At 33.4% G+C, this 25,412-nt stretch overlaps 1 protein-coding gene and 1 long non-coding RNA gene across 2 annotated transcripts in view; one reads left to right on the forward strand and one right to left on the reverse strand.

Annotated features, from left to right (window-relative positions):
- LOC106053226 (reelin-like) overlaps positions 1-21,871 on the forward strand; it is a 63,520-nt gene extending 41,649 nt beyond the window's left edge. Inside the window, exons 41-63 of the mRNA XM_056026053.1 lie at positions 162-382; positions 1,278-1,405; positions 1,674-1,826; positions 3,564-3,723; positions 4,543-4,798; positions 5,716-5,857; positions 7,012-7,131; positions 7,851-8,019; positions 8,770-8,910; positions 9,593-9,770; positions 10,221-10,414; positions 10,846-11,215; positions 11,955-12,127; positions 12,891-13,083; positions 13,476-13,654; positions 14,245-14,357; positions 15,913-16,343; positions 16,924-17,168; positions 17,956-18,110; positions 18,786-19,002; positions 20,029-20,143; positions 20,253-20,431; positions 21,001-21,871. Of these exons, the coding sequence (XP_055882028.1) occupies positions 162-382; positions 1,278-1,405; positions 1,674-1,826; positions 3,564-3,723; positions 4,543-4,798; positions 5,716-5,857; positions 7,012-7,131; positions 7,851-8,019; positions 8,770-8,910; positions 9,593-9,770; positions 10,221-10,414; positions 10,846-11,215; positions 11,955-12,127; positions 12,891-13,083; positions 13,476-13,654; positions 14,245-14,357; positions 15,913-16,343; positions 16,924-17,168; positions 17,956-18,110; positions 18,786-19,002; positions 20,029-20,143; positions 20,253-20,431; positions 21,001-21,040 (4,272 nt within the window). The 3' untranslated portion in view covers positions 21,041-21,871. The remainder of the gene's footprint in view (positions 1-161; positions 383-1,277; positions 1,406-1,673; positions 1,827-3,563; positions 3,724-4,542; positions 4,799-5,715; positions 5,858-7,011; positions 7,132-7,850; positions 8,020-8,769; positions 8,911-9,592; positions 9,771-10,220; positions 10,415-10,845; positions 11,216-11,954; positions 12,128-12,890; positions 13,084-13,475; positions 13,655-14,244; positions 14,358-15,912; positions 16,344-16,923; positions 17,169-17,955; positions 18,111-18,785; positions 19,003-20,028; positions 20,144-20,252; positions 20,432-21,000) is intronic.
- A 1,180-nt stretch (positions 21,872-23,051) lies between these two features.
- Positions 23,052-25,272, reverse strand: LOC106053242 (uncharacterized). Its single transcript, XR_001215219.2, has 4 exons — positions 25,119-25,272; positions 23,792-23,847; positions 23,561-23,648; positions 23,052-23,235 (listed from the first exon to the last, which is right to left on the reverse strand). It is a non-coding gene; the product is annotated as an uncharacterized LOC106053242 (long non-coding RNA).
- Positions 25,273-25,412: the final 140 nt, after the last annotated feature.

A 25,412-nucleotide genomic window follows, 5' to 3' on the forward strand; every position in this document is an offset into this window, starting at 1 on the left:
TCATATTCTAGAACAAATAGACTTAATAAGTTTTAGAGTTGGAAATGACATTATATTGTTACCAGCTAAGGGTGTGATTAATACTCCTTATAACTATTTCTATTTGAGAGTATTAAGACTCACACACTTATGCATAAATATTTTGTTTTTTTCACAAATAGATCAACATTGGCTGTGGTGCGGAAGCCTCTGCTAAGTATCCAGTGCGTCTGGAATACTCCACTGATGGTGGTCTGTCTTGGTCTCTGGTTAGCCCCAACTGTGCTCATGGCTCACTGTCAGGTTGCTTCGAGAGCTCACTCCCAGAGTCTGTTTATTATGCTGGTGACAGTCACTCTTGGAAAAGAATCATCATACCCTTAAACCACCTGCATGTTTGTGGGTAAAATAAAACAAAACTTTTGGTTGCTATCTTCTTTTCTATAAGTTTTTTTTTTTTGTTGTTGTTTTTTCAGATTGAAATATATTTGGAAGTGTAGAACATTGATAACATCCTTCACTATTAGTTAGTCATGGTGGCTGCCTAGCTGATAGTGCCAAGTAGAAGTCTTACTCCTAAAGGCATCATTGACACTATGTTTTATATGCTAGCACTTGGGATGTTTCTTCAGTAATGAAGATTATTATGTCCTACTCCTAGCCCAGACCTCTGGCAAGATGGCAGGGGGTAGCAGCCATCTGAGTTCAAACTCAGGACCATTGTGATGAAAGTTGGAAGCACATGTCACACAATCAGGCAGTTCTGTATTGGAAATGTCTCATCATTTTGGTAAATTAAAAGAGTTGATCACTGTGCAGACCATTTATAGTTTCCTAGAAGTTGTATGGGCTTTTGTCAAATATTATTCAAATATGATCAGCCACCTTCATTTGCAGGAAGTTTAGACTGAAAAAATGTGATCAGCTTCTTTTTAGTGTTTATATCTGTGGATTCTAAATGTTACTTTGCATTCTTGTAAATAATACCCCATAGAAATCTTTAACTCCACTTGCACTGTGGAGCTCATTTACTTATTCAGACAATGAATTATAATTTTATTCAGTCTTTAAAGCCCTATTTTATATTCTGATGATAGCTAATAAAACCTAATTTTTATATTTTTTTTATTATTTTTTTTTTTTACACCAAAACCTCATGAAAACCATTTCTTTTTTTGTACTCCAAAACCTAAAGACTAGTTTTACATTATTATTTTCTATACGATAGAATTAAATATCTTTGTTGTTGTGTTATGTAGCTAATTCTAATAACCATCTTCTTGCACTATTTGTATTAGAAATGTGAGATTCCGATGGTATCAAGGCAGGATTCCAGACAATGATTTTGGCCCAGAATGGGCAATAGATAATGTTTTTATTGGCATGGCATGTCCAGACCATTGTAATGGTCATGGCTATTGTTTAGGTCAGTGAAGTTATGTTTACATTTTTTAACATTCATAAAATTATCTGTTTGCTTTGTTCATGAGATGTGGTAAAATATACAGGTTTGTATAGGCACATGAATAACTGCACTCCTCCTTAATCTTAGAAATTGAAGACAATACCTATTGTTAACTAGATTCTGAATTGTCAAACTTACATTTAATTGGGAAAGTGTTTAACTTTTGAAGTGATTGTATCCATGCAGTGATTCCTGAGATTGACACTTTGTCTTTTGTTTTTGTCATCAGGCGGCATATCATGTCAATGTGATGAGGGGTACTCGGGAGAAACCTGTGTGCCACATGAACCCAACCCTGTCTATCTTAAAGACGACTTCAATGGTGCTGACTCATCTAGTGGATACAAACTGAACTTTCTTCTTCCTGTTTCAACCTCAGACAGTATGCACATTTTAATTATAGAAAATATGCAATTTTAAAGTTAGCTCTATCACCCTTGGAAACCATTGACCACAGAAACTCACTGCTCTTTAAAAAAATTTTTTACCAAAAAATTGTGACAAGTAGGCCTATTTGTTATGCACATATGACATGTTTCTCAATATCTTGTCTATGATAAAACCACAGAGCCCAACAGTAACTATCGCTCAATTGGTTTTTAAGTTCTGAAAATATATATTTATATCTATTCATGATACTATTTTTTAAGAAAAAAGCTTATATCAACTCTGGGTGGGTGGAACCTTGTACGCTATTTCTTTATTTTTTACAAAGCTTATATCAACTCTGGGTGGGTGGAATCTTGTACGCTATTTCTTTATTTTGTACAAAGCTTATATCAACTCTGGGTGGGTGGAATCTTGTACGCTATTTCTTTATTTTGTACAAAGCTTATATCAACTCTGGGTGGGTGGAACCTTGTACGCTATTTCTTTATTTTGTACAAAGCTTATATCAACTCTGGGTGGGTGGAATCTTGTACGCTATTTCTTTATTTTGTACAAAGCTTATATCAACTCTGGGTGGGTGGAATCTTGTACGCTATTTCTTTATTTTGTACAAAGCTTATATCAACTCAGGGAGGGTGGAATCTTGTACGCTATTTCTTTATTTTGTACAAAGCTTATATCAACTCTGGGTGGGTGGAACCTTGTACGCTATTTCTTTATTTTGTACAAAGCTTATATCAACTCTGGGTGGGTGGAATCTTGTACGCTATTTCTTTATTTTGTACAAAGCTTATATCAACTCTGGGTGGGTGGAATCTTGTACGCTATTTCTTTATTTTGTACAAAGCTTATATCAACTCAGGGAGGGTGGAATCTTGTACGCTATTTCTTTATTTTGTACAAAGCTTATATCAACTCTGGGTGGGTGGAACCTTGTACGCTATTTCGTCCCCTTCGCCATTCTCGGATCAAGTTGAAATTTTGCAAAATTACTCTTTGTCTATGACAACACATGAATCAATACAAAATTAACCAATCATTTAATCTTTTAGTTGTAATTAATTAATTTTGCTTTATATAGAAACTATACTAAGCCAAGGGGAGATTAGCTTGTGTAGAGCATTATGTCATTGGCAAAACATTGAATAACTAATAATAAACTGTAAAACCTTCTATTTTCATGATTACTTATATAACTCAGTGGTTACCATGTGGGCCTTTCATCGTGGAGGCTTGAGACTTCCAACTTCACTTAAGTAACTTTGTTTTGTTTGAAATAGCTTTTTAAAAGCAGCAGGGAAACCTCCCAAATACCTCCCTCCCCCCAGCGGGTCCACAAAAGGGATTGGACAAATAGCGCAGTTATTAATTAGTTAACAAAGTATTTCCAGTCTCACAAATTTATTATTTTTACTTTGGATCTATTAAAAATTAATTACATGCATAAGTGATGCAATTTCTTTCCATATAAATTTTTTTTTTTTTTTTTTTATATTTACTTGTTTTATTATTATCTTTGTAAATGCTAATGAATTTCACTGCAAGCAAAGACCTTTACAAATAGATTTTTTTCTGATAACATGATATTTCCTACTGTTAACGCCAAGTCAATTTCTCTTTGTTGCTAACAAAAGTTCGCTTTCAAATCTTTCAGGTTTCTCAGCCTGCCTTTTGGCTACTTCTGCTTCTACAAACATGTAAAATATCTTTTTTTTTTTAAATATCACAGTTCAGAGTACAGTCAATGAAAACAACTGGAAGTATTGGTCAGGTGGTGTGGTCAGCAGTCAACATGGATGTGGTAAAATTTTCACTGATGCCAGTTTCATTCATGCTAGAACTGGACAAAGGGCTTTAACAACAGTACCACTGGATCTGTCTAAAGCCAGGTGCTGTTATGTCTTCAAGTTGTTTTTAAAGAAATATTCATGATGAAACATTAGCATTAGATGTGCCATATAGGTTGTAAAGATTTTTCTTTAAGAAATAAGACTAGAAGAACTGGACATTTAATTCATATTAAAGGCATGGTACATCTCTGAGATGGAATGTGTGATCTCTAGAAAAGCAGAACATTTTTCAAAAAGCTATTTATTTCTACAAAGAATAAACTTTTACAAAGTTTTCAATGCATATGTCATATGACACTCAGAGGTGCTCAAAATGTTTGTGCACTTCAGAGCAGCGTCTTAACTTAGAAATCCAAGCTCCTGTAGGTTTTGGAAGTGTAACTTGTGAGTTATCATTCCAAGTTCTTCCCAAGCTCGTTTTCAAATCATCACTAGAGTTTATGTCACCTCAACAATTCTGAATCTCTGTTAATAATAAGCTCCGAATCAAAATAGAAATGAGTAAGCTTGCATTTTATTCATGATCTCATCTGATCCTCAAATTTTCAACTTTTCTAGCCACCAGCCGGTATTTAAAAAATTGCACTGAGGATTTTAAAGTCTCCTGAGTTATGAAGACATTCCAGAGTTTTTTCTCTTTATAAGAGAACCTGTTACATGGTGTTGTTATATGCATAAAATATTTTTGAAATCCTTATCCTTGGAAGCAGATTTACTCTACCTTTAAAATCTTTTCCCATATATTTATTTGTCATCTTTTGTTTGGAGTGAAAAAAAAAATTACATCCACTGATAAAATAATAATGCATGTAACAGTTTTTACAATGAATTGAGCTCATTGGTTTCTTGTATTCACAGCACTATTCAGTTCTACCTGAAACTTGGTTGCAACAAAACAGTCAGCAGAACATCTGCCCCAGTGTTTCTGCAGTACTCCAACTCAGGGGGAATCTACTGGACAACTATAGAACAGTTTGACTTCAACCCCAACAGCAACCAAGCGGCATATATCTCAGTACATATCCCAGCTGGAGCGCAGACCAATTCAACCCAAGTCAGATGGTGGCAGCCTTCTGCAGATGGACATTATGAAGAAAACTGGGCCATTGATCAGGTATGATGGTTTCAGGGTACAACAATTAATTGGAACTTTTCATGTTGTTTTTCTTTTGGTAAATATCTTTTGTAAATATTTTCAATAATTTTTTATAAATTTACATTCGAACGGAAACTTAACTGTTATTATTTATATTCTATGCCAAAATTATCAGCACATAAATACCAAAAGTATTTTTTTTTAAATGAATTAATGAAACTCTTTAATAATATTCCTTGAAATACTTATGCTTTGTTGTAAAAATGGAGAGTAATTAACCAAGAACTAAAGACATTCATCTTGTATCAACAGAAATGGGTATTCCCCATTACAATGGATAAGGGCAGACTCTGCATTGATAAATTATAGTTTTAAATTTCTAGCCAGATGTAGCATTGGGGGAGGGAGTGGGGGTACTTTAATATTTTCTATTAGTGAATCAAATGTTTCTATTAGATTGTTACGAAAATATTTTATCTTATCTTATCTCATCTTATGAAATATAGACAGATATTATTTCAAGAAGAATATGATTATGCCCTACAGGTGTTCCTAGATCAAAGGGTTTTGTATATACATAACTAGCCCATTCATATCTTTCAAAAGAGTCATCTACATCTCATGGCTGTAGGATGTTATCTATAATTAGCACTTTAAATATTGTAAAGTAAAGTTCCCCTTTCAGACTTTGTGATCTATAGGTATGGCCACTAGGTAATGAGGGTGACATGTGGTCAGCACTATTGCCAGTTACTTTACTTTACCCATCTAATGTCAGGTACCCATCCTGAAATTCAAAATTCCAGCCTTCACTGAGATTCAAACTTGATACCTCTCTGTTCAAAACCTAAATGCTTTACCACTCAGCCACCTAAACCACCTCTTGAAATATTAGGCTAATTACTTTTGTTTTTATTCTTGCGTGATCTCAAAAGGTTTTCATTGGGGGCAATGTTTTTGGTGAGTTGACACTGCAGGACGACCCCAACACTCCTTTGAACACAACTTGGTTAGAGCATCCAGGAGCTAGACATGAGCCAGTTTGTGGCTCTGATGGAGTTGTACTACATTTTAGAGGTGAGTACCCGGAAACATTGATGTCATTTTATTTCAGCTTAGCAACACCTGTGCATTATTGGAAATAAATCTTCATCTAAGTCTTGAAAAATGTCCAGTAAAAAATCTGAAGTATAACATGTTGACGATCTGAAGCAGGTTTTTTTTTTTGTTGCAAACAATTTGTGAAGCCTTCATTCACATTTTCTTTCAACCCAAAAGCCTTTTTTTTATATGACTGTCTGAAATTTTTTTTTATTCATCTCATAAAATGCTTTTCTAGCATTAATAATTACAGAAAATAACAAAAAATTCAGTAATGTACATGTCTACCACATTTTCTTCAAGCTGATGGAGGTAGATATATTTGGGTCATATTTACTGCAGTGCATTAAAATGCTTGTGATATAGCCTACATCATGACTGAATTTTTTAAATAAAAAAAAAAGTAGTCTGAAATTAATAACATATGGAATTTTTATTTTAAAATGTATTTAATTTATTGAAGTATTTGTTGTTTTTTTTTGAATATACAGAATAAATATGAAATATAGAGATCAATAATAACATTGTATATTTCTGTAAAGTAGAATCCATTCTATTCACAATAAAAAGTTTTGTTAAACGACAGATAGTTCTTCCGTTTTTTAATAATAAACACACAAACAAACATTTTACTTACATTCTTTATATTTTATAAAAAAAAGCATTTGTTTTACTTGAAAATACAAACAAAATTTTTTTAATGGTAAATAACTTGAATTTGAAATAAATTATTTTTTTTTAGAAATCTCCTTCTTTGTCTGTTGGACCGTTGGGGCACCACACAAGATTTGCCAACCATTCTTTTATGTTGTCTTACCATCAAATTCTCTGCTTACCCTTTCCTTGCACCGTTCCCCGAAGGAAGGTCCCCGCAAACCCCAAATTAAAATTAGAATTAAAATATGCAAAATATAGAATACTTTAGGAAGAAATGATCAATCTTAGGAAGTGACGTGATCATTTTATTTGCCGTTATCTCCCTTGTATTGTTTTCTGGTCCAATGCTAGAACTCAAACTAGCTTAAGAAATTCTATAGGTATAAAGTGAAACAAATTTATAATGGACTGGCTTACTCTATAAATTTGTCAAGACACTTTCTAAGTTTTGAATGTCTTCTCCCTGATACTAGACAAAGAGACCCAACGTTTTGCCAGCACAGCAGATGTTATGGTTGGAGACCAAAGTCTTCTACAGTTTGAACTGTCAATGGGCTGTGATGAAAAGAAAGTCAAAACTCAACAGTGTTTTGGTGAGTACCAGTTCATATGTATCAATAGTGGCATAGTAATAAGAAACTTTGAATATGGATGCTATGAAGTGACTTTGAATATTGACATTGAAAAATGTTTATATTAGAAGAAAAGTGTAATGTAAATGTATTTACCATTGTCAATGCTTTATTATTGAATAACACACCTAGCAGAAACACACATCTGTAAATTTAATTCTGTACAAACTGTGAAAGTTAATTGTATGGATTTCTAAAAAAAATCGTATTGTCAACAAAATAAAATATTGGATTCACTCTGCAAGAAATTAACTTGCAGGTTGACTAAATCCCAATATTTCTTCAATAAGAATATATATTACAATGCATTGACAGACATTTTTAGATGTTATAGTCGGTGCAAGTTGGTGATATTTTATGTCTACCTTTTAAAATCTCTTAAAGTTCCAGCATTAATTAGAAATGAAATTCTTTTCTTTTAACTTTATGTGGTTTCTAAAATAAGATTCAATGTAAAATTGATAATGAAAAATTGTGATAACTCGGAAATCACAATTAACTAAAAGTTCTTTAACATGAGGCCTATTTCTTTAACAGGAGGCCTATTTCTTTAACATGAGGCCTATTTCTTTAATAGAAGGCCTATTTCTTTAACAGGAGGCCTATTTCTTTAACAGAAGGCCTATTTCTTTAACAATTAGTTTCCATGTTTAACTAAGTCACTAAATGTTTGTATCTAGAACTCACTGCAGAATACAGCCTTGATATGGGAAACACTTGGAGTCTGCTCAGAACTGCTTGTCTCCCTTCCAATGTTGAATGTGGAAACTTCCAGCAGGGCAGCACATTTGTATCAGATACTTTGATAGGCTGGAACAGAATCACTCTGTCTCTTCCCAAAAACACTTGGTAATTTAATATTAATCTATTTATTACTCTTGTTCATCATCGAATAATACTAGGCTTGTGCTACCATTCTGGTTGGGATTAAAGCTTATACATTAAGGATTGTTTACAAAAGATTGTTTTCATGAATTGTGATCCCTTCCTGGAATAATGGTATGGGCACAAGGATAAGGATAGAGCTCTTGCTCAAGTCCCTTTATGTCTTTATTATTACCTTGAAACTCGGATGATAGCTTTGCAGATGCTGACCTTATTTTAGTATATTTAGTTTTCTCAGTTTGGCTTATGAAATACTTTTCTTTATGCCTAATTTGAACGACATGGCCTAAAGGGTACCGATGTGCCAAAAAACTCAAACTCAACGCCTAATTTGATTATTGAATTAAGTGAACTCAGTTAATCGTTATTTAAATTTGGATTTCTTTCTTTCTTATCTTTACTTAAGAAGTTTTCTTTTTCTTCAATAGTGTTTTTGAGAATGCTCTTATTCAGGCGCTTTGTTAAAAATGTAAATATTTTCATTAGTTATTACAAATTTAAATCTCCTTTCATAAAATGTAATAATATACCGACTTTTTTTTACAATAACTATGGTAACCTTTTGTTGCGTTAGGTCAAAGGTTATGTATTGACTGAAATACCATTAATGCTCATAAATTCCTAAGAAGATTTTTGTTCACATTACTTTACAAAACACAAAAATATTTTGTTAGAGCAAAGTCTTGACTTACATATGATCATTGATCTCCTCAGGTCATCTCAAACAAGGTTTCGTATACACCAGCCTCCTGGCTACAATTTAGACCAAGACTGGGCTGTGCAACAGCTGTACATTGGCTCATCTTGCCCCAACAAATGTCAAGGTCATGGGAGATGCATGGAGAATCAGTGTGTGTAAGTTCTTTGAAATTTAAAAATATTTTATTAGCTAGTTGTTAATATTTGTAATAGTTGTGTGATTTTACTGTCAAATCAGTTACTTGTATAGAAAGTCAAAATGTAGTATTTTTCTAGCTCACTGTATTATTATCAATGTATGGATGTTTTTTTTTTCCTTTATATTAATTTTATCTTGGCCAAATACCTCCATTCAAGTCAAATTTTTGGAGTGGGCAAACCTTCTGTATGGGCAAATGGTGGGTATACACAATTCTTGAAATGATTTTCCAAGAAATTTGACAGTTGCTGTATATCCTTGGGAAAAGAATGACTAGCTTGTTGGCTACACTGGGGAAAAAAACTCTAGTTTGACCGCAATAATTTTTTCAAAGTATAAATAGCAAATAATTTAGAGATGGCTACAGTACTAGAACATCTGTATCTTAAACAAACTTTGGGTATTTCTGCATAGAGGCTCTATTCATAGAAGAGTTTAATAAATTAATGCTCAGGAACATTTCAAGCACTGTCTTCTAAGTCTAGATCTAAAGGCCACTCATTGGAATATTATATACTTCAGTTAATCTATACATACGTTTAAATGGGATTTTTCTCGGGGGGGGGGGGGGGGGGGGGTACAAAATGTTCCTTTCCTAGTTGTATGATATCTTTAATGACCTTTCTTATATCCCAATAGGTGTGATGCTGAATGGTCAGGGGATGACTGCTCAAAGCCAAGTAGACCTCTGCCTAGTGTTTTAGTGGAAGATTTTCTTGGCAGCTATAATCAGAGTAACTGGGCAAGGGTTGTTGGTGGGACGGTGGAGCAGCCTTGCAGACTTCTGTCAGCTGGTCAGGCTTTACACTTTACTGGTGTAAGTTTAAAACCAACAATTAACTTAGCCTTCAATAAAATGTATTATATTTATGTTTTTCAATTAAATTATAGTGATGTTTCAATATATTAAAGTTTATAATTTCTTGATGTGTTTAAAATCTATTTCTTTTTCATCATCATCATCATTCCATTGGGTTCCTCATGGAACATAGGGCCTCGACAAAAACATGCCACTCTCCATGGTCTCTTGCTAGTTTTGTATGGTTTCCCAGCTCTTCTCTGTCCTCTCGGATTCTTCTAGTACACTGTGTCGCCATGTTCTTTTTGGTCTTCCTCTGCGTCTTGTTCCTTGGGGGTTCCACTCTAAGGCCTGCCTAGCTCTGTTTCTTTTTAATTGAAGCTAAATCTTTTTTTTTTAAAGTCTCTTCTAACTTTTTTATTATTAAAATTGTTTATTTTGTTATTTTGTTCCATTTTGTTGTTGCAGGCCTGTTCTCGTATATTGGAAACCCAGCCACTTGATCTCTCAGGTGCAATGTTAATACAGTTTTACTTCCTGTATGATTGTGTGAGCAAGCCAATTAGGCGTGATCAAGGTGTTCTCTTGGAATACTCTACAGATGGAGGGATTTCCTGGCATCACATTACTGAGATGCATTATAATCTATTTAGAACTCCAAGGTAAACATTTTTTTTTCAGGACTTAGCCTCAAAACAGTGGAGTCTAATTTTTATATGGAGCATCCGATATTTTTAAAATTTTATATGACCTAACACTCCAAAACATATTTTCAAGGCTTTTTATTAGGACATGAGAAACTTGTCAGAAAAACTTTGACAAACAAATTTTTTTTTTAAATGCACATTTTTTTCAGAAGATGAGATTAATAGAAAATATGTGACTATTCTGAATGTTATGAATATGAATCCTTTTTCTATCCGGAAATTTATTTAATACTTACAGGCAACTTATAATTTAATGTTTCGATAACACTGCACATCCAAATTATTCTCAGAATTACTCTCATGAGACCAATGCTTCCTTGTGAAGAGAAAAAGAATTGGTCAATATTTTTGAAATGTTATAATTTTGTAAAAATATTTTAAATCAGGTTTATCAGTATGAAGATTCCAGAAGAGGCCAAGAGAGTTGGCACACTGTTGCGATGGTGGCAGCCACAGCATGGGAAATCCAAAGATTACGATTGGTTCATTGACAGTATCAGGGTGAATGGTGATGAAATTAACCCCCCACATGTTATCATCAACTTTACCTCAGGCTTTGAGTTCCTTGACCTCATCACTGCCGACAACATGGAGGTGGGAAAGTACTGTGGGAAAGATGGCGTTGCTGTAGGCCGGTCAAAAAGCTACGAGCCCTCTGTGCTGTCCTCTAGAGAAGTCAAGCTCTCTGAGGACCATGTCCTTCAATTTTCTATCAATGTAGGTTGTGAAAAACCTTGGAATTTCAGTATACAACCTGTAAGTAGGGTTATGGTGTATGTTAGATATTTTTTTTTACTTATTGTTGACTTGTGCATACAGTTGTTTAGTCATAGAGTAATAATACCTATAATCCAAACATTGAAACAAACAAGGACAGTTAAAGTGGCTGAATGCTACTCTGTAATTTTTATATCATTGACATTTGATTTCAATCCTTTCAATATCATGGCCTGTAATAGACAACAAAATTATTTTTTTTTTAATTTTCAATAAATCTATTCAATCCAGAAATTTCCATTCATAAAAAATATAAATGACCAATATGACAATTATGAGTAAAGTTAAGAGTTTTAGTTGGGTTATAGGTTTTGTGTGTGTGTCTGTGTGATATAAAATCTATTCTATTTTTATAATAACCTTTTCTGCTAACTGTATAAAATGCTATAAGTTTTAGGTTCAAAAGGGTAAGATTATAAAAAAAAATAATTAAGTTTTCAAAGAAACTATCAAAATACTTGTTCACTAATTGTGTTACAAATATTAAGTAGACTTTGGAGAATAGAAAGGTTATTTGATAAGTAGAGAGTATGATCCAATTCAATGTTGTATTTACAGCAAATAGGAAAATGGTGCTCATGTGTCAAGTATTGGTGTTTATGTTAAATGTCAGTCTCTGCTATATGTGTAGGTGTCTAGTAATATACTATGTTACTACAACTGAACACATGCTATATGTTTCATATAGTAATATATTAAACTTTACTTTTCTTCTTAGGTTAATGTGGAATATTCCACTGACCATGGTATGACCTGGATGGACCTTGTGACTCACTGTCTTGAAGAATCCTCCTGTCTCCCTCATTCACACCTCGCAGCCTCCCATTATCATGGTGCACTCAACAGCTGGAGGAGAATAGTTCTACCTCTTAATGGATTGCCTGTCTCTAAGTGAGTTTGTGTGTGTGTGGAGACTCATCACAACCTATATAATGTATTATACAAAGATATAATAGCAGACATTCCTTATTTCAAGAAATTATGCTAAAGAAAAAATATAAAAGTTGACTACATCATTTAGATTTCTTTTATTATTTCTAAAGGGAAAAAAAGGTTATTGTTATTTATTTAGTATACGTTTTTGCTAGTCTTCTTCACCTATCCTTTAGTTTGTTGAACCATTGGCGCACCACAAATGATCTGTTAACCATCTTCCTCCTTTCCTCTGCCTTTTTGCCTTAAATAGAATTTCTTCTTGTTACAGGCCTGTCCACTCTTTGATGTTTTCTTCCCATGGCTTTCTTTGACTGTCTCTTCTTCTTTTTCCAGTACTGTTCAGTGAAACAAAGCCTTTGCAAAGCCTCAGAACCTTGTCATATGGCCATAAAATTTAAGTTAACATTTTTTTACAGTGGTCGTAATCCTGTTCCAAATCACAAAGGGGGCCAGCAGAAAGTAACAGTGACCACATTGATTCTTCCTTTTAAATCAGTTGATTTGATGGCCTTTCCGGGGCAGAGGTCTACTTGTTCTTTGCAGGCTGGTGTTTGGTCAAGTTTGGCCTCCCAGTAGATTTTATCCTTCCCACTACAATAATATTTTATACTCCCCCTTCTGCAAAACCTTGTTCAGTTCCACTTAAAAAAATAGTTTCATTTATTTATATCTTTTATTGTTGACTGTTTGACTAAATATGCCTTTACTTCATTTGTAGTGGAACACGATTCAGGTGGCACCAGCTACCAGATGGCCTTCCCAACTCCCAAGACTGGGCTTTGGCAGATGTCTACATAGGTCCAGCTTGTCCTGAACACTGCCATGGCCACGGCTACTGTTTTATGGAAAAGTGTGTTTGTGATGAGGGATACAGTGGCCTTGATTGTTCTGTCACCACAGCTCAACCTGTAGTAAGTAGCTTGACACAGTGAAGGAGAAGCAAAATTGGAAATAAAAGGTTTAATAAAACTGTTTAAAATGAGCTTAAAATAGTTTTGTCGGGATATGCATACATGTGGGTTATATTTATGTTTTAAATGAAGTTTGCAAAGGATTCTCAATAAGTTCTTTCAATGGATTAAGGTTTTATGGAATAAAAGCACTTAATGACTTGTTTGTACCTGTACCTTTTGTTCTATATAAAGATCAAATCATTGTTTTACTGATTTTTTTCCTAAGTTTTTATTTAAGGACATACAAAATATTTGGATGAAACAGTGTGACTATTTTACATATATAACTATCATATGACATTTTGAACTGCTAAAATTTATATATTGTTCCTTATATTTTTTCTTTCTAGAAATATTTGAAAGACACTTTTGAAGGTGACACAAAAGTGAATGGGACCAAATGGCAGTGGGTACAGGAAGGAAACATTCAGACTCCCTGTGAGATACTTGTGGATGGTTCAGCTCTTGTGTTTAATGGGCCAGGCGCCAGGGAACTAGTGTCTTCCAGTCTAGACCTTAGAGATGCCAGGTGGGATTGGTTATGTGTTTGTCTGTTTATATATACTGAGTGTTGGTATTTTATTTTAAATTTTTTTTATTGAAATAACACTCCATTGAATCTAATACTTTTTTTTTTTTTTTACATTGTATATCCACCTCTAAATTCTATTATAAATAAACTTTTAAAAACTTTTCAAAACTGTAAAACTTTAAGTTATTTTAATTATTTTATCTTAAAATTTTGCATTCCAGAATTGTTTAAATATTTGTTTGCAAGTACTGTACATTTGTGACTGTATTTTCTTGTGCAATATGAATTATGTTTGGTTGTTTATTGTTATTTTACTAGAAGGAGTTTTATAGTCTTTAGGACACATTGATCATAGTTCTATAAGTAGGACAACCATTATTAGTCACAATTATACCAAGTTAAAGATGATTTATCACTTTATTTCAAAACGTCCACTCTTCATCATCAATCGAAGACTTCAAAGGCAAAGCTTTTTTTAAAAGAATTGTCTGACACTCTAGAAAATGTATTCCCATTGACCATGTAAACAAAAAAGTTTTGGAAAAGATGTGCCAGTTCATCACATTCTCTGTATTTCCAAATTTCAGATTTATTCAGTACACAGCCTTTATGTGGAGCAAAGTCAGCCATCTTGACACTTGTGGTCAACCTCCAGATCATAAAGTACAAAGTGTGTATTTACAGTTTTCAACTGATGGAGGTAACATATGTTCATCTTCTTACATATTAAAGTAATTACAGTCAGTTCCTTTGGATGGTATTACTTGAAAATGAATTACTCAATAAACCAAAACATTTTCTATCCATATTAGAAAACTGCTTAGACTCCATTTATCTCTATTCTAGATATTTTGAAAATAAAATCCAGATAAACACATAAATGTGTACATTTGTAGTGACTCACAATGTCATCATAATAGTAATTTAATTTATAGAGCGCTGTTAACAAACAAAATGTAGGCCCAAGGCGCTGATAACATTACAAACATAAACACGAGAGCTAAAATGACAAACTAATCTAAAAAACTTTTAAACAGATAGGTCTTAATGTTCTTCTTGAATTTAGTGTTGTCTGTCTGATGTCAATGGGGAGTGAGTTCCAAACCTTTGGTCCATGGACTGAAAAAGCCAGCATACCATAGCTTTTGAGAGAGAAACATGGCACCACTAGAAGCATTCAGTCCATTGAGTCCATTGAGCGCAGGGCTCTCTGAGGGACATATGGAGTGATCAGTTTGCTAAGATACAAGGGCATTTCTTTATTATAGATACACTGATGAAAAAGTGTAGCCACCTTGTAGTTAATTCTCGCTTTCACAGGAAGCCAATGGAGTGTGTGCAAGAGAGTAGTATCAGAATCTCATCTTGTTTTTCTTAGGACTATTCATGCGGCATTGTTCTGAATTCCTTGCATCATCAAGCATACCTGCTAGCATGTCGTTGCAGTAGTCAAGGGGGAGAGTATGAATGCCACAGCTAGCTTTTTTGTTGACTCCATTGTTAAATATGGTCGGATTTGGCCTAATCTGCGCAGCTTCAGATAAAGACCCTTGTAGAGCTGTCTTATGTGTGGGTCGAAAGATAGTGTTGGGTCAAAGAAAACTCCACGATTACGCTCTACATGGACATAAGGAACCTCTAATGATTAAAGTACAGCTCAACACATCACTGTGTACATTTGTAGTTACAGTGTCATAATTGAAGTGCATGTACTTTATGAAAATTCAACTATGCTATTAAAAAGACTAATATGATTAAAAGAGCGATAGAAATATATCTACTAGGGTTATAAATAATGAATAATGGTCGACAACATTGGAAAGTGGATTCTCATAGAACCCAACAAGCAGATGCTCAATTATTGGATATTCGAAGACATAAAATTAATCAAATATTTTTAAATATCACTCCGCCAAATTACAAATAGAATTGTTTTGTAAGATTTAAAATCATTTTTTAAAGTTTTCCTGTAATTTTACTGTTAAAACACATATTTCCTTATGAGAATCAGAAAATAAAATATTTGAAGCTTGCTTGAGTTCCAGGTTTAGGTTTCTACTAAGTAGAAACATTGGTAAATTAAAAATTGTTAGTTGGTTTGTGTACAGTAGTAAAATAAATGCCATGTTGAAAAAGAATATATAATTACTACCTTCTGTTGCTTAGTTTCCAATAATTATTAATTAATTTAATTAATTCTTATAGCCCAACTTTATTAAATATCTACAGTTTCTCACTTTTGTTTTCTTGTTCAGGTATTGTCTGGCAAACCTTACACACACTGTCTCCTGTACGCTACTGGCCTGCCAGAAACGACTACATTTTACTTCCAGCCTCAGCAAGAGCAATTAACTCTTTGATTCGCTGGATTCAGGCAGAGTCGCCCCCCATGACGTCCCCACGTGTCAACTGGGCCATTGATGATGTCTTCATTGGTGGATGGGAGATCAACCCGAGTGAATACCAACAATCTTTTGATGAAGATGATCATGTTTTAGATGACCCCTCTGCCTGGGAGTTCAGTCCAAAGGGCGCCATTAAAGGGAAAGAAGCTGACTGCCGCCCTGAAGGTCAAAATGGCTCGTCTATGGTTTGGCCAGATTCAGCTGGTGATAGCAGTGGTGTTGTTCAAAAATTTACCACCAATCAGATTATTGTGCAACTAGGATACATGCTGCAGTTTAAGGTAAAAATGAAGGTTCAGAATATAAGATTATTTTTTTTCTTAGCATAATTTATATTCTTTGTTCATCTTTAAAAAAAAATAATTTAAGTATAGAAAGTCCTTTATTTTTTTATTATTATTTGAAATAGCTACTAGCTGGTTAAATAATCAGGATAGTAACCAAATTAGATTATGGTGCTGTGAGGTTTAGAACTGGAAAGGGAAAAACTGAAACAGCCCATACAATGTTAAAACAGATCATCTTTAATATTTTTGAGGAAATTTGTTTTACACATAATAAAATATAAACTTTTTTTTTTTAAATCCAATTGTATTTTCCTTCTTTAAATGTAACCACATGACCACATTTTCTTATATTTGAAACCCAGCTTTGTAAGAATAAGAAAAGAAAACTGCCAGAAGGCAACAGGCCCACACTGAAATGTAGTCAACTCACATCTCATTCCCAGCTCCTAGTTTTTACTACTTTAAAAAAGACACTTTCCTCATTGTTCTAAACTATTTAAACTAATTCGAAAATAGTTTTTATCACAATGGTTGATCTTGACTCTATTTCAAAATATTATTTGTCATGTTTCAGCTGATTATAGGATGTGGTAAATATACTGACTTCTGTGATGCTCCTGGCAATGTTATCAAGTTGGAATATCGACGTAATCCCAGTTCAAATCTGTGGGAGTCCGTTCAGCCATCTTGCCTTCCCAGCAGTCAGAATGACGGTTTGTGCAACCCACTCAACCACCATCATGCTAGTCATTACAGTATTTCACAGTTCCCAGTATGGTCTAGAGTTACAATAGCTTTACCCGAAGTCACCTTTTCTAGGTAAGCCTGAAACAAGGAATGTTGAGCTAATTACATCTTGCTAGAAGTTTTCAAGTATAAAATTATTGTTGGTTCTATCACTACATCACATACATTGTATCTATACAAAATATTATGCTAAGAAGGGGAAAGGTACTTACTCTCTGACCCCTGAAATAACAATAAAATAAAAGATTTATAGTTTAGTGTTTTGTTTATAAAAACTGTTTGAAATGCTTAAAACTTTCAATTTGAAACTAAACAATACCTCATTATAAAATACATCCACGTAGGCCTACTTGTAAATTTCTGACTTAAAGACTTTTGTCAATGCTTGAACTTGCTTTTACAAACAATCTCCTCAACATCCTGGAAAAGTAATTTTTCTGTGGATGGCGTATTCAATAATTAGCAGCATAATATGTGATAATGTAACTTGGATCTGATTGACAGCATGCCAATTGTCACAGGTAGCATCCCCGCAAAGAAAAAAAATCATCAAATCCAATGGAAAAAAAACCCTGATGTTTCATTATGCACTATTGGCAGAAGTTTTGAGGGACCAGATAGCATGTTGTCACTGGCTGGATAAGACACGCTGAATGTAGTTTAGGAATCTCAGATAAAAAAGAATGATACCGATACAAGCAAAATGGCTGCAAATTTTTTTACTGGAGCTTTTACCTTTAATCTTTTCAGATCTATCTAACCTTAATTTGTTTTGTGTCATTCACACACATTTTGCTCTAGTGTGAATATTTAAAAAGAAAATAATTAATATGATTTATTTCTTGGGCCATTGATTCAGCTCTACACAGTTTCGTTGGATACAAGAGGGAGGAAAGAATGGTTCTCTGTCTTGGGCTTTGGACAATATCTATATTGGAGATACATGTCCAGATCTGTGCAGTGGACGTGGGGACTGTATTCAAGGCATTTGTCACTGTGACCCTGGATATTATGGTAAACAATATGTAGCAGTATACCAATATATATTTTTTTTAGTCACAAGAGCTTATGTTTTAAATATATTATTACATGTAAAGTTAATATGTTTTTAAGGTCATTATAACCAGTGGGGTCAATATTTTTAAGCTCCAATGGTCTATGCTCCCAAATGATATGTCTTAAATAGTCTCTGACTACTAAGTTTAGCACCTTGCTTGCTCATGTCCCTTAGATATCTTATAAAATACAAACATTACTTCAAAAAAAGATGATTGCATCCTACGTGTGCCCCTAGGTCAATCTAGTCATGCATGTTAAACAATGATTTAAACTCTGCCAAGTCATTGATTTTCCTGGCTGACTCAGGCAACCAATTTCATAAAGCACTGTGAAACTGCTTCTCCTGACAGGTGTCTCCTAAATAAAACATATGAAAATTCCATAATAATTAATAGTCTTGGATCTAATAACAGTGGACCATCTATTTTATATATAGTTCAGGGGTGACATCATTGACCTTAGCAAGTTGTAAACTGTAATATCTAAATTCATTTCAAAACAGTTTATTAAAGTTTTAGCTGTTGGTATAGGTTCATTGTGCTTCTGTTGATTGTAAAGAAAGATCTAAAGCGTCTCAGCTGGTAATTTGCCCTTGCAAATAATAACTACATGTATGTGGTGTTTATCTAGGTTCTGCCTGCCTGCCCAGGGCATCCAGTCTGCCCACAAAAATGTCTGACTCTTTTGAAGGAGGACTATTTCCTTCTCGTTGGCACAAAGTCTCTGGCGGAGGGATCGGTTTTGGTTGTGGGGCTCTCCTTCCGTATTCCCATGGCAAGACATTGTACTTCAATGGATGTGGAGAGAGGCAAGCCATTACAGCAGAGCTTGATACAACCGATGCAGTGTAAGTATCATATAAACTTTAATAGCAGAGCTTGATACAACCGATGCAGTGTAAGTATCATATAAACTTTAATAGCAGAGCTTGATACAACCGATGCAGTGTGAGTATTGCCTAAACTTTTACTGCAGAGCTAGATACAACCAATGCAATGTATCGTCTTAACTTTTTTAGCAGAGCTAGATACAACCAATATAGCGTGGCCATATTGTTTTGCTTAGCTTAGAAGCAAAAAACATATAATGTAAATTACCACTAAGTCTCCAACAGTTATATGAACTCAAATGTTATTTGAGCTTTTGATAAGATGTTTATGAAATTATCACATGAAATAATCACAATAAAGTAAAGTAAAAGTTCACCTTTCAGACCTTGCAAATGATGTTAAAGGTCATCTGTTTCTTTGGCCAATGTTTAACAAGCAGGGTGTCATGTGGCCAGCACAACGACCAACCGCCTTTACTTTCCTCAACTAATGTCAGGTACATATTACAGCTGGGTGGACACAGAGGCGCCCAAAGATCCTGGAATAAAAAAACCCAGTCTGCACCAGGATTCAAACCCTGGACCTCGGTTCGGAAGCCAATTTAAGTGCTTTACTGATCACCCACAGCACCTCCAAATAAGCTTTATTACCCAAAGAAATTCTGTTTTAAAATTTGGCATTGCACTGAACAATACATAAAATTTCAAGAAATAAATTATATTGTTAAATATACAAAGCTAAGAATTATATCCTTTAAAGCCAACATTGAAAATGGTTCAATTAAAAGAAAAACATTTTAGCTTTTTTGGTAATTTAATTGCCAACTGCACACAAGTTTTTGTATTTTTCTAACAAATGATTTGTAGCTTTATTGTGATGATCAGAGAATTACATCAAATTTTAATGACTTTTTTTTTTAAATTTTAACTTGAACTTTTTTTTCCTAAGAAAAGTCCAATTGAGACTGCTTTTTTTTTGTTTTAAACATTATATTCCTGACAATACTGAAAGTAATTAATGCATGATCTCATTTATTCCCCCAGAAAAATCATTTTTGTTATTCAGATTGGCTGTACTGCTCAGACCAGTAGTTGCAATGTCCAGTTGGGAGATGGACCAAACTACAGAGGAATTCTTTTACAATACACCAAAAATAAGGTATTTTGAAACATTTATTGAATTACATCTTTATTGTATTTCTGAAAAATTAAGTCTGACAAATTCTGGAACTCAAATTGTCCTACTTTTCTTTTTTTTTTTCAACCAGGGCGCAACATGGTTTCTGATTGCCCAGCATGATGCATCAGATTACTTAAGACCAAAAAGGGTTGCTTACGATATCCCAGCAGCTGCCAAAAATGTGGGAACACAGTTTCGATGGTGGCAGCCAGTCCATGATGGTCAAGGATTTGATCAATGGGCCATTGATCATGTAGAAATTATATCGTAAGTTTTTGGTATTTGGTATTGTTTGCAGCATAAATGTCCAGAATACATTTAAGACAGCTACTATTACATTGTAGAAGAAAAATACTGTTTTAACTTAAGTAAAACTGCATAATTAGTAGACTTTGTTGCTGGGTGCTTTTAATTGTGTTTTAGCTTTAAAATCTTTACTTTTAATTTAATAGTTAGTTATTTATCAAAAAAATTACCTAAAAATTTGTCATCCTCCTCTGTTGTGTTTTAGTTTTTTAGTATAAGCTTTGTGTTTTAGTTTTTTAGAAAAAGCTTCCTGATCTAAGTAGAAATCATTTCAAATAAGTAAAGTAACCTTCAGAGCTGAAGTATACTTTTCAATTCATGTTTTAAATCAATTTCTAACACATACCTAAATATTTTATATGCAGAGGTTTAGTACTAAAGAAACTTAATATTAACTGTGCCAGTCAGTTTTTAGCGCACATTCTTTTCATGGCACTGTATTGAAAAGAATTTGTGAGAATTATTTCTTGTTCATTCATAAATAACCATTGTTGATGAATAAAACAAAAAAAAAAACATTTACATTTCAGAAGCAGACGAAGTAATAAGAGCCACAGAAGAAGGAATTGAGTGAAAGTGTTTTCACAAGACATTGATGGCATGGTGTACAACAGATTATTGTTTACTTTCACCCTGAGTGTTATGGATACAGCTCTGTTATAGTTCTTGTTTCTGTAATGTTTCTTGTACATATTGTTATAGCTTAAAGCAATGGATACAAAGAGATTGTTCTAAAAATATTTGTTTATTGAACATTTATTTTTACTGCTTTTTAATTCTGTATTAAATAAGAGTTGAGTAAATCAGTTCTTGTTTTTTTTGCTTGTAAATTTTTACCACTTTAATTCTTCATATTTTAAATAGTTTGTTGTTGTTTTTTGTATGCAACAATTGTGATTGTACGTGTGACTTGAGTGTCAGTGAAGAGAATTTCTTTTTGTTTTGGATGAAATTTAAATCTAAATCCACTTCTCTCCTTAAACTAATACAGTGACAATGTATTTTTCTTATGTATTGTTATCCAATAAAATAGTTTTTACAAATGTTTAATCATCACATACAGACATAGCTTGTACCAGTACTCTTAAAAATGTATCAAAAGAAGTGATTTAAGTTTAATAAATCTGTAAAGTAATTTTGACAAATTTATTATTACAAATGTTTGAATTGAATTTATCACCTCTTGAGCACAGCAAACAATTGTATCTTTTTTTCTTTTTTCATTTGTTCACTTCTACATCCTTCTGAACATTGAACATTTTGAATGAAATCGGCAGATTTGTAAATCTAGTAGTCCATATTTCAATATGCTTTAAAACAGACTGCATATTTTGACTAAATAATATTACATTTCTAAATTAGTATTTAAATACCAAGAATAAACCATCTTTTTCCTTTTAAGTGTTTTCCTATTATTTCTGTTGAAATGGGTGACTATTATTTTAAGGTTTGTTTTTTTATTGTATTCATATTAACTGTTAGGCACTTCCGCACTGTGTTTTGTGCGGATGTCAGACAGAGGTAACACTCTAATAACACAGGTGAAAGGCCAACAATAAGATAGTCAACGCTGATAGGGATTGTCAAATAAGAAGTTTCAAGTTAAATAATAACAACGAAGGGAACGGTCGAATGTTGTCAAGCTAAATCTCTATTTCCATAAAAACTGCCTCTCTCTAATGCAGTCAGACATATTGTTTACATTTCACTTTTCTTCCTAAAATCCTAACCTTGTTTTTACTAGTCGCGTCATTGATGTGTGTTTGTGCAAAATCAATCTTTATTAAATTTCGACCATTCATTCTTTCGAAAGACATTTGTTGTACCCTAGAATAAGTTCTTCCCGGAGTTAATGGAAAGACTGTAGGCACCCCACCCTTGCCAGCCAGGGGATCTGGGGGAGCGCTGTGAGCTCCCCACTGGGGTCCAGAGGTTAAGCAATATTTCCAGTATTTAAAACAAAAATGCATATTCTGAAGCATCTACTGTGCATTATTTTGCTATTAAAAAATTTTAGTTCAAAAAAAAATCTGCTATTCACTGCACTTTATAAATGAAGCCCAGCAACTGGTAGAAATTTGTAACCCCTCTTGACTATGCTCATGAAATTTGGTGACAGTAGTTTGCTTTAGATTTTATATCGAAAGGGAAAGTTTTATTGTCAAAACCATCTGTTGGGAGTTTTAAGCTAAAAAAAAAAATCTCTGTAGGTTTTTTAAAACAAACTCAAAACCCCCCTTTTGCTATGCTCATAGAATTTTGTGACTAGTTTCCTTCAATTTTATATTAATGGGGTGGTTTTTAGCTACAAGCCCAGCTGGAGTTGTTTTTTTCTTAAAACCCTCTGGAGAGGTTTTAACTTAAAGCCTTCTGGAGCCCCCCTCTTAGCTACGATCATAGAATCTGGTGACTGTTGTGTGCTTTAGTCTCATATTGAAGAGAGGGTATATCTTTACAAAAGTTTTGGAGGGGGTTTTAAACTCAAAACCCCTCTTCGCTGCGCTGGGGCAAGTGATGGATAACATTAAAATATCAACTAAAATAAACAAACTTAAAGAAAAATTTAAGAACTGGAAGTGAATACCAAATTTTAAACAGCATTTAATTAGAATAAAAATTGAGTTTTCACAAATGATCAGCAAATGAGAAGAGATGTGGATGTTATGTGACACAACAAATGAGGTATAACAAAGGGCGACATGATAGCTGGCTCTACATTTATAGTAATGGTTATTTCTTTCCTGATTTCTTGATACCTCCTGATGCTGAAATGTAAGAAAAACAAAAATTAGAAGAAGAGTAAATGTCCACCCTCAATTCACAAAAGGTTTGTTTTTCTGCAATAGTTTAATTTGTTTTATGTTCTACTCCAGTGCGATGATCTAATTTTAAACACAGGGAAAAAGATTTTTAGCTTTAAAAGTGAGGGTTGATAACCAGTGGTTCATTCATGACAAGGTGGCCCTATCTAAATCCATGTTTTTACATTTGTGCTCATAAAACTCTTGGTCGCAAAATTAAGTTTTTAAGTTCAGTATGTAAATATTTCACTAATGTATATTTCCAATCAAAAAAGAGAATTTCACTTACTCAAGGGTCCTTTGGAAGCAGCTTTAGCAGCAGCCTCTTTCAAAGCTTTCTGCTCTTCTTTTTGCTTCTGTTTGAAAGCCAAGTCCTCCTGAAGTAAAAATGAAATGCATAAATATTGATGACTGCAACAAAGCCTCATCATCATATCAATCTAACCAGTCCTGCTCAATATATTTTAAAATGCCTTTTAATAAAATGTTTTAATCTTTAAAGAAAAAAAAAATTGCTTACCTCATCAACATCATTTTTGTCTTTCTTTGGCTGTTTTAAGGGCTTCTTTTTACCACCTAAAAAAATAGTGGATTGAAATAGATTACAAAGAAAACACATTTTAAGAAAACATTTACATCATTTAAAAAGTTAGTTTTTTTTTACTTAAAAATAGAAGGCAGAATTAACATTACTTAATTTTGATGTATTTTTTTTTATGTAAAAAATCTAAGTAATGTATTTAAAAATATTTTTTAGAAATACAAAATATAACTCAATACTATTTAAAGTTTAAAAAAAAAGGTTCCCCTTTCAGACCTTGCGATCTATAAAAGTAAAGAACAGTTCCCCTTTCAGACTTTGCGATCTATAAAAGTAAAGAACAGTTCCCCTTTCAGACCTTGCGATCTATAAAAGTAAAGAACAGTTCCCCTTTCAGACTTTGCGATCTATAGGGTACATGATGTTAAGCCTTATTTAGGTCATCTGTTTCTTTGGCCAATGTTTAACTAGCAGGGTGTCGTGTGACCAGCTCAACGACCAACTGCCTAGTTACTTTCCCCAACTTAAGTCAGGTACTCACTAGAGTTGGGTGGACTCACAGGCGCCCTGAAAATCCCAGTCTTCACCAAGATTCAAATCCAGGACCCCAGGTTTTGAAGCCAAGCACTTAAGACTTAACCACTAAGAAACTGCGCCACCCTTGCAATCTAGAGGCTAGTAGAGGGCAGATGATGTTGGTCATCTGTTTCTTTGGCCAACGGTTAACGAGCAGGGTGTCTTGGCCAGCACAATGACCAACTGCCTTTTATTTACTTTCCCCAACCAAAAGTCAGGTACCTTACCCTTCAGAGTTGGGTTTTATAAGTAAGAAAAAAATACAATGAATATACTCAAATTCCAAATATAGTCAATATAGATCTACTATAATCAAGTATATAAAAATATATTTATTAATAATAATTATAAAATATTATAAATATACAGTTTTATTATGTACAGTAAACTAGACTATAATTGTCACTACAATACTATATTATTATATTCAATAATATTGACTATATAGTATATAATATACTAGATCTATATATACAATACTGTGAATACAATACATCTAGAGTCTGTAGATCTAATAAAGTATAAAGTGAAAGTAATATAGTAATATACTATCTAACTGTTAGATAGATCTAGTTAGACTCTGATTGTAGTCCTGTAGACAGTGACAGTGTGAGTACTGAGAGTGTCAGATTATTAGTATTAGTTTAGACTTAGAGTCTAGATCGTCACTAGGTCTATACTTAAATTAGCCAAATAACGTGTCTTTATTTTATTATACTAAATAATTTACCTTCTCGACCTGACATTTTGAGAGGTGTTGAGGAATTAGATCTGTTACAGATTCTAAATAACGCGTTGTTGAGAAAAGATACAGTGTTGCTAACTCTAATCAAAATGTTTAAGCTAGAAATAGAAAGGTTAGCTAGAGCCTATATATATATAATTTTAAAAATCTAATTTTACCATTTTAAATATCTAGAAATTTAAAAATATTGGCTTAGATATAAATCTAAATTTAGAACAATTCTAAGATTTTAAATGGACAAGTTTATTTTGACAATTTTAATATTATAGTCAAATCTAA

Source organism: Biomphalaria glabrata, chromosome 4, assembly GCF_947242115.1.
Source record: "Biomphalaria glabrata chromosome 4, xgBioGlab47.1, whole genome shotgun sequence".
Classification (NCBI taxonomy): Eukaryota; Metazoa; Mollusca; class Gastropoda; family Planorbidae; genus Biomphalaria; species Biomphalaria glabrata.